The 9,775-nt window shown below is 40.7% G+C and overlaps 1 protein-coding gene across 1 annotated transcript; it reads left to right on the top strand.

The window, feature by feature from the left end:
* Window positions 1-3,353: 3,353 nt before the first annotated feature.
* On the top strand, window positions 3,354-4,828 carry LOC309502277 (uncharacterized protein). Its single transcript, XM_082174583.1, has 2 exons — window positions 3,354-3,637; window positions 3,831-4,828. Exons 1-2 carry the CDS (start codon window positions 3,571-3,573, stop codon window positions 4,541-4,543), a joined length of 780 nt encoding a protein of 259 aa, XP_082030709.1. The 5' UTR covers window positions 3,354-3,570; the 3' UTR covers window positions 4,544-4,828.
* Window positions 4,829-9,775: the final 4,947 nt, after the last annotated feature.

Genomic DNA, 9,775 nt, shown 5'->3' with positions numbered 1-9,775 from the left:
TGCCTTTACAGGGACTTTAAGCCTTGAGGGACTCCGCATGTCATGGATGTCGACTCAGACTTATGGTCTCCTATACTCACATAATAACCTCTCCCATCTAAGTATGACCTAAACCATTTTAGGACTATCCCAGAAAGCCCCACCCAGTTTTCCAGCCTGTCAAGAAGTATGTTATGATCGACAAAATGCAAAGATGTCAAATGCAGCACTGAGGTCGAGTAGTACCAGCACTGATAATTTGCCTGAATCAGTATTTAACCTGTTAACCGTTGCCAGTGCGTCGGCGCACTGAAGCGTTTTTTTTTTGTTTTTGTGTTCAAAGTTACTATCAGATTTAATGTTATACCTTGACAAACTATACATCATTAAAAAGATATAAGACTCAAGTTTCAGTATTTGACCACTATTGTATTCTGAGAAACCTATAGTGACAGTTATGTCTTAATTTGTGTCAGGAGTTAAGAAATGAAAAAATGCGTCGATACCTTTAATATGAATTATGTGCGTCAGCTGGTCCATTCAGAAAAAAAAAAACTCTGTGCTGTCGTCATTACAGTGCTTCACAAAACAACGTCCCTCGGGGCTTTAGCTCAAAAATGTGCAGATTTGGAGAAATATTGATAGATTCTCATAGATTTACATCATATTTCTATAGAAAGGAATAATATTTACTGAATTTATACCCAAATGCGTTGATGTAATCATTGTGAGCGCTTCATACTCTGATCTATTGTGTTTTCAATCCATACCAGCAGCCTGAGGGCGCTATATGCACAATAATAGTCCATATATGGACCACATGAAGAAGAGCCATAATCATGTGACATTCCAGGAAGTCCCTGCCACATACACAGCTAACAGAGATCGCTGTAACATGCAGATAAAGACGTTTTGAAGTCAATAAACATTTACAAAATAGTCAAAATACTATTAATAATCAAAATAGTCAATTTGATTTACCCGTGTTCTTCGAGCCATGTCAGGTATTTTCATAATAATAGATTATATTTATAATGTAATGCTAATCGGTATAGACTTTATCATCGTGCAGAATACTATAAAATACTATTTGCTGTCAGATTTTTTTTATCTGAAGCCAAATTAGATCACAGAAGATTATTTACAACACTCGAATTGCGTTATAAAGTAAGTTTGGAGCACAAACATGGTTTTAATCTCATAAATGGTCGTGTATTGATGGTGTGCTAAGCTAACATGCTAGCTAGCCCAGGTGCACCTGCCACCTAGCTGTTATTCTTTTATGATTTTTTTCTAAATAGGAATGCTTACTGAAATGTTTATTTATTCAAGAAGGGCATTTGATACAGTTTCAAATGTTAAGTGAGAACTTTGATAAAAGAAATTAGGGATTGAAACCCTATGAATAGCCTGTGAATAGCCCGTCGTTAGTAACTATAATGCAGACAAAAGAAATGCATATTTAGAGCCATAACCAGGCTGGAGAGGTGTGAATGTGTGCAGGGGGAGACTGAGACTGAATGGGGCTCGTTTGCACCACAAAACAATAGAGACAATAGACTGAATGGATGCTTAGATGATGACTAAACATCAGTAGCATTTTAGAGTCTAATCAAAATAAAGTCATATGACATGATCTTGAAAAACATTGAACTAAATACAGAGTTTTAGACTTATCATCTCCAGATTTTACATATAACATGGTCAGACATGTGGCTTTAGCTGTAGTGCATTTCTAGATTGCTACAGTGCCAACTTCACTTTTTATTTTCATGAGGATGTTTCATAAAAATAAATTTCTAATAACTTTACAAAACTTTGAAGCTATTTATAACAATTTTTTTCCATTATGACAATAATTGTCAGGTGTCAGCTTTCAAATGAGATCATACTTGTGCTTTTAGTACCAAGGGTTCATGAACTGTATCTGTTTCAGTTTGGGTATGTCATTTCTGGGGATTTTTCAAAAGTGGGGTTGCAGCTTAACAGGTTAAGCGAATATTGTTTATTATCTTTATGAGCGCTGTCTCTGTGCTGTGGTGCGGTCGGGAACCAGATTGAAAATTGTCAAAGTATCCATTCGAGCATAAGAATTTGTTCAGCTGGTTGAAGACAACTTTTTCAATGATCTTGCCTATGAAAGGAAGATTTGAGATCGGTCTATAGTTGCTTAATATGGTCTTATCCAGATTGCTCTTTTTCAGGAGGGGCTTGACAACTGCAGTTTTCAGGGAGTTTGGAAAACTCCCAGAGAGAAGTGAGGCATTTACCACTTCTAGAAGATCTGCTTCTAAACTGTTTAACACACTTTTGAAAAAAGATGTGGGAAGTGTGTCAAGAGCGCAGGTTGATGTTTTAAGGTGCTGTATGGTTTCTTCCAAAATTTTACCATCAATTTCTTTGAAATCAGACATAGTAACTACTTTCTCAGGTGGTCTGATCTGTCTGACCCCAGCGCAACTCAAGGATGTGCTGATCACCTTTCTGATATTATTGATTTTCTCAGAGAAGAAATAAGCAAACTCACTGCACTTGTTGTCTCTCTACAGTAGCAAAAAGAGTGCGTGTGTTGTTTAAATTGCTGTTTATAATATTTGAGAAGAAAGTCTGTCTAGCTTTGCCTAGTTCCATATTGAAAGCATGAAGGCTGTCTTTGTAGATGTTATAATGGACTACAAGTTTTGTCTTCCGCCACATGCGCTCTGTTTTCAAGGTGCTTTTTGTCTGCCACTCTTCTTCCTGACTTTAACAGGAGCAATATCATCAATTACACTTAACTGTTGAGTTAAAAGAATCAAGGAGAAAATCAACAGAGTCAGCAGATATGCTTGGTGTTAAGGATATAGCCTTCCTAAATAGTACACTAGTGTTCTCATTTAAGCATCTCTTCTTGACAGACACAGATCTAGCTTCAATGGCAGGAGAGATCAATATACCAAAGAAAATACAGAAATGATCAGACAGTGCTACATCCTAATAACAATCGCTGACATATTTAGACCCTTACTGATAAGTAAATCTAGAGTGTGTCCACGATTGTGTGTGGGTCCATGTACATGCTGAGTCAGATCAAAAGTTTTTAAAGCAGTTTTGATTTCTTTTGCCATATTGTTTTCTGCATTATCTATGTGAATGTTAAAATCTCCAGCAATGGCAAAACAGTCAAACTCTGAGGTGATTGTTGATAACAGTTCTGTAAAGTCCTCAGCAAAGGCTGGAGAGTATTTTGGAGGCCTGTAAATAATGAGTAAAATGCGTGGAGCACCTTTTAACACAGTACCCAGATATTCGAAAGACGGGTAATTCCCAAATGATATTTGCTTACATTGATAGATATCTTTAAAAAGAGCAGCTAGACCCCCACCTCTCTTAACACTTGAAAGAGCTGTTTTCAACCAAGTAACATCATTCTTGTCTCTGAACAACCAGCTGGACGCCAACCAATCCGGCTTCAAGAAAGGACACTCAACTGAGACTGCATTACTGTCGGTCACAGAAGCCCTACGGATCGCAAAAGCTGCTTCCAAATCCTCAGTTCTCATTCTTCTGGATCTGTCTGCTGCCTTCGACACTGTGAATCATCAGATCCTTATGTCCAGCCTCTCAGCACTGGGCATCACAGGAACCTCCCTCCACTGGTTTGAGTCCTATCTCACAGGTAGGTCCTTCAGGGTCGCATGGCGAGGCATCCAGAGCACATCATCTGACCACAGGGGTTCCTCAGGGTTCAGTTCTTGGTCCCCTCCTCTTCTCCATCTACACCACATCACTGGGACACATCATACAGGCACATGGTTTCTCCTACCACTGCTATGCTGATGACACACAGCTCTTCCTCTCATTTCAACCAGATGATCCCACAGTAGCTGCACGGATCTCAAGCTGTCTGGCGGACATCTCCACATGGATGAAGGAACATCACCTGCAGCTCAACCTGGCAAAGACTGAGCTTCTCGTCCTCCCTGCCAATCCGTCTCTGCAACACGACTTCACTATCCAGCTAGACTCATCATCAATCACCCCATCAAGGTCGGTCAGAAATCTTGGAGTAACAGTTGATGACCAGCTGACCTTCACAGATCACATTTCAAAGACAGCTCGATCATGCAGGTTTGCACTGCACAACATCAGGAAGATCAGGCCTTTCCTAACTGAGCATGCAACACAACTTCTCGTCCAGGCCCTGGTCATTACTAGGCTTGACTACTGCAATGCTCTTCTGGCTGGACTTCCATCATGTGCAACTAAACCTCTACAAATGATTCAGAACGCTGCAGCTCGTCTTGTCTTCAACGAGCCCAAGATTGAGGGCCCACGTCACTGCTTTGTTCATCTCACTGCACTGGCTACCTCTCTCTGCTCGCATCAAGTTCAAGGCACTGACGCTTGCTTACAGATCTGTCACAGGCTCAGCTCCCTCCTACTTTCACTCACTCCTACAAGTCTACATCCCTACCAGAAGCCTTCGGTCGGTCAACGAGCGACGTCTCGTGGTCCCATCACAGAGAGCCAAAAAATCACTTTCCAGAACATTCTCATTCACAGTTCCATGCTGGTGGAATGATCTCCCCACCGGCATCCGGAATGCAGAATCCATGACAACATTCAAAAAAGAGCTGAAAACTCTTCTCTTCCGTGAGCACTTAACCTCATAAAAAATAAAATAATAATAATAATTATATATATATATATTTTCATGTAAATTCTCGCTTATCGGGCATATGGTACTCTGAATAATGCCTGAACTTCGTATTTTGAGCACTTCTTGCGTTGTTTTTTGCCTCTTCACGATGACTTGCTTAATTTAGTCCCAATTTGTAAGTCGCTTTGGACAAAAGCATCTGCTAAATGACTAAATGTAAATGTAACAGCTCTGCAGACACTCATAAAAGTGAAGTTAGGAGGGGCTGTTTCATTGAGGACTGTTGCACTGCAGCTGTCTTCTAGCCAGGTTTCATTCATTCATTCAGATGTTTGTGGTTATTAAGTCGTTGACTAGAAGTGATTTATTTTTAAGTGAGCGAATGTTTAAAAGTGCTAACTTAACAGTCTTACTTTTTGTCCCCACAGCAATCTTAGTTTGACATGTAATAGGCACCAGATTAGTTGGGTTTGCTGTACAGCTATTGAAGGACTTAGACTTTCTATCTTGTAATAGAACAGCAATAGAGAAAGATACAGGCACACTGGGTTCCCGCTTGTTCTGTAAACGTTTGACAAAGTTACGGTTACAAAGTACAGGGACCCAACACATATCACTGAGAGCTGGTATCAGTTGTTTTTGGTTCACCTCGAGCAGATGGGGCAGGGTGTGGGCCCTGGCGTTGTGGCAGAGGCTGAAGAGCTCTCACAGGAGGAGGGGGGGGAGCTGGGCCCGCAGGCTTTGGTGGTTGAGGTGCCTGCCGTTTTTTGGTTGGTATCTGGGGCTTGCAGCAAAAGAGTGGGATAGTTTGGTTCCAGCATACACCAGTTCTTCCATTTTCTGTGAGAAGCACAGAAGTGGCGATGCTGGAGAGAGGGAAAAAGTGTCTGGTGAAAGGGGCTGTTCCTCTGGTGTTATCGGAGGCTGTGATATGCTGTCCTGGCTTCCCTGGCTGTTTTCCAGGAAGTCGTCCTTGGGTGCTGAATCTTGGAGCAGTTCTAATATGTCTGTCTGTGGTGAGCTCTGTGGGCAGGGCTCAGCTGAGATTGTGTCCGTGAGCAGAGGATGTTGTGGCGGAGTGGTGTTAGCATTGTCCTTGTGATATGTCAACCGCATGTCCATTTTGCTGCTGAAGTGAAGTCCCGTGGTCATTCATACTGTGTCCAAGAGTGTGTGTGCCGTTCAGATTGAGTGTATTGGCACACACTGCAGAATGATGATTGAGGGAGAAGTAGATATTGTCCTTTAACACTCTTGAACCAAGTTTGTTTGGGTGATGGCCATCCCGATGAAACAGTTGTCTCTGACTCCAGAAAAGATTGAAATTGTCAATGAAGTTTACTCCTTTTATATTGCAGGTTTTTTTGCAGCCATGTATTTAGCCCAAGCAACCGTGAAAACCTGTCCTCTTGCTGGGAGTGGTCCACTGATGAATGTCTGAACTTTCAGTCTTTTAAGTGTTTCAAAAAGTTCATTGAAATCCTTCTTAAGGAGATCTGACTGCTCTTTATGAATATCATTCTTCCCCACATGATTGATGAGTCGATTTACAGTCTTATGTTTCATCAGAATGTTCTGAAGTTCCCTGTTTACATCAGAAGTTGTTGCTTGTGGAAGGCAGCATGTAGTTGTATCCCTGCCGCTAATGTTTCTGATTATGGAGCCCCCCACTATCAGAGTCCTGGGCTCGGCGCTCTGAGCTGAGTGCCGTCTTGGACTCAAAGCTGCATTAATACACAACATATGTATACATACAACATATGCACACACCAACCAATAAAGAGCTAAAAGTGTTAACAGCATCAACAGTCCCTCTTCCCACAATATAGGCAAATTGAAATGGATCCAATAATGAATTTACACTACATTTCAGGGAGAAAAAAAAAAAAAAAAAAACCACTACATTACTACATCTTGCTATTTAACATGTAATAGATACAGGAATAAATGACTTTTTGTAACGGTTGCTCTTACACAATGGGACTCTGTGCCGTCTCCCTGATGGTAGCATCTGAGATACATTGGAAATAAATCATTCACTATTGTCTGTGCATTTTTAAAAATCAACGATTCGTAAATTGATTGAAGTGATGAGTACTCTCTTACACCCATAACTTTCATTGCAATTTTCACAAGACGAGCAAGCTGTGATTTTTATTGGACCGAAAGATTGCCATACCAAGTTTGCATCCCATAATTCAAAAAACTACCTAAAACAGCGTGATAAAATAATTGCATAATTCTCTGATTTACACCAAACAGCCTAAGTCTTCTCAAAAAATACAATTGTTGTTGAAATTTTGAGCAATTATAATCAATGTGGGCTTTCCAAGTAAATGAACGATCAATGACCACACCTAGATACTTATAGGTATCCACCTGCTCAATGATATTATCGTAGATGATAACTGGGCTATAATCACCTAATCTTTTTGGATCTATAATCATTTCCTTCGTTTTTGATGCATTTACGATAAGATGATTTACATTACACCACCGCACAAAATTCTCAATTTCAGACTGATACGCTAATATATCATGATCTTTCTCTAAGAGACTCAATATCACTGTGTCATCATAGTATTTGATAATATAGTTATTCTTATTTATACTATTTGTATAAAGAGTAAACAGAAAGGGAGAGCATACGCAACCTTTATACTAAAAGATTAGTACCAATACTAATAGATTTAACATCAGAGAGTGTATTATTTACTTTTACATATTGAGTACGATTGGTTAAGAAAGAAAAGAGCCACTTAATGATAAAAGGGTTGACATTACTTTTTACAAGCTTACCCAGGAGTAACTTCGCCTGAAGCGTATTAAAAGCGTAGCTAAAATCTACAAAGAGCAGTCGTGCATAAGCATTAGAGGTTTCTAGATGTTGAAGAGTCAAATGAGTGATAGTGTTAACAGCATCAACAGTCCCTCTTCCCACCATATAGGCAAATTGAAATGGATCCAATAATGAATTTACACTGCATTTCAGTCTCGACATCACATACTTCTCCAAACATTTCATAATTACAGAAGTTATAGCAATTGGTCTAAAATCATTATTATCAGCAGCACCTGTTTTTTAGGAACAGGTGTAATAATAGTTTTTTTCCATAACAAAGGAACCGTATGACTGTCCAGGGATTGCTGGAAAATTGGACACCAATCTCGTAAAAGATGAGCGGAGATACCATCTGGCCCAGTTGATTTCTTAGTGCAAGTTTTCCGAAAAAGAGAAGTAACTTCTTGAGGGTTCACAAGTAATCTAACATCCTTTGCACATTCAATATTTTGTAAAAACTCTTCACATTCCTTAACAGGATCATTATTATCAAAGCGAATAAAAAAGTAATTCAACTCATTTGCTTTCTTAAAATCGTCAGTAGAAATTAAGCGTTGTTTTTTAGAATCCATGTTAGAGATAGTTCTCAGTGAGTTCCACAGTTTTTTATTGTTCATAGATGCAATGTTTTGTTCAATGTAGTCCTTTTTACGCTTCCTAGCTTCCCATAATAGTTTATTCAATTCCTTTTGGACGATTTTTAACTACTTTTTTCCTATTGATGACGGCTTTCACTTTTTTTGTTATGTGAGGCTTATTATTAGGGAACACCATTATCTCCTTTTTGGGTAGTATTGTATTCACACAGAAGCGAATATAGTCCGTAGTCGTCTCTGTAACTGCGTTCAGATCTGTGTCGTGAAATACTGACCAGTTCATACTTAGAAAACACCCTTTTAATGCCTCTACATTTCCTTCATCCCATATAGTTACTGCCTTGACCAGAGGTTTGCTCCTTTTTAAAACAGTTCTGTATGTCGGTATTAAATGAACTATATTGTGGTCAGACGTGGATAAAGGGGGTTTAGTTTTTGCCTTATAGGCATCCTTAATGTTGCCATAACATTTATCCAGAACGTTATTGTTCCTGGTCGCAGATTTAACATATTGGAAAAAGCCTGGTAAAAATGGCTCAAGTTTGCAATGATTAAAATCGCCCAAGACAAGGACTGGAGCTCCCGGTGTTCGCTGTAGCTGTTTTTAAATACAGTCAGATATAATTAAGGCAGTTCTGGAGGCGTTACCACTGGGAGGAATATACACTACACACAGTATCACGTTACCAAACTCCCTCGGGAGATAAAAAGGTCTTAGACTTAGACAGAGGTATTCGGCGTCAGTAGTACAGCCGGATTCTTTCACTGTATATTGTGTGCACCATCCGTTACTCACGTACACACAGACTCCTCCACCTCAGCAGCCATATCACCCTGTAGCCCAAGACTGGTTGCCCACTGAAGCTAAGCAGGGCTGAGCCTGGTTAGTACCTGGATGGGAGACCTCCTGAGAAAACCAGGTTGCTGCTGGATGAGGTGTTAGTGAGGCCAGCAGGGGGCGCTCACCCTGTGGTCTGTGTGGGTCCTAACGCCCCAGTGTAGTGACGGGGACACTATACTGTCAAAGAGCACCGTCCTTCGGATGAGACGTAAAACCGAGGTCCTGACTCTCTGTGGTCATTAAAAATCCCATGGCATTTCTCATAAAGAATAGGGGTGTAACCCCGGTGTCCTGGCCACATTCCACCCATTGGCCCTTACCAATCATGGCCTCCTAATAATCCCCTTACATTGAATTGGCTCTATCACTCTCTCTCCTCTCTCCACCTATATCTGGTGTGTGGTGTGCGCACTGGCGCCGTTGTACTGTGGCTGCCGTCGCATCATCCAAGTGGATGCTACACACTGGTGGTGGTTGAGGAGAGACCCCCTGATATGATTGTAAAGCGCTTTGGGTGTACAGTAGTACATTTGAAAGCGCTATATAAATGCCCGATTCTATTCTATTCTATTCTCTGACTTTCTCCGAGGACTCCCCTCTATCCGCTCGAACCAAGGAGAAACCTTCAATCTCCATAAGCGAACTGGGAATGCCCTTGTGAAGCCAAATTTCTGTGAACGCCATTACACTCGAGTCCCGGTATTCGAAGCACGATCTGGCGTTGATACGGAGTTCTTCCATTTTAGTTCTCAGTGATCTTACATTTCCAAGAATGATGGAAGGGAGAGGCGGCCTATTCGACCTCCGTCTGAGACGCTGTAAAACTCCCCCTCGTCTGCCCCTTTTGCGAGATCTCTGGCGTAGATCTGATTTCC

Source organism: Leuciscus leuciscus, assembly GCF_965113295.1.
Source record: "Leuciscus leuciscus genome assembly, chromosome: 1".
Classification (NCBI taxonomy): Eukaryota; Metazoa; Chordata; class Actinopteri; order Cypriniformes; family Leuciscidae; genus Leuciscus; species Leuciscus leuciscus.
Note: the sequence above shows the minus strand (reverse complement) of the source record. Positions and strands in the feature narration are given on the sequence as shown.

Bases quoted from the DNA above. Each gene is read 5' to 3' on its own strand.
- LOC309502277 (XM_082174583.1), top strand. From the start codon at position 3,571: ATGTCCAGCCTCTCAGCACTGGGCATCACAGGAACCTCCCTCCACTGG. The intron at 3,638-3,830 runs GTAGGTCCTTCA...CATTTCAACCAG, and splicing joins GTTTGAGTCCTATCTCACAG to ATGATCCCACAGTAGCTGCA.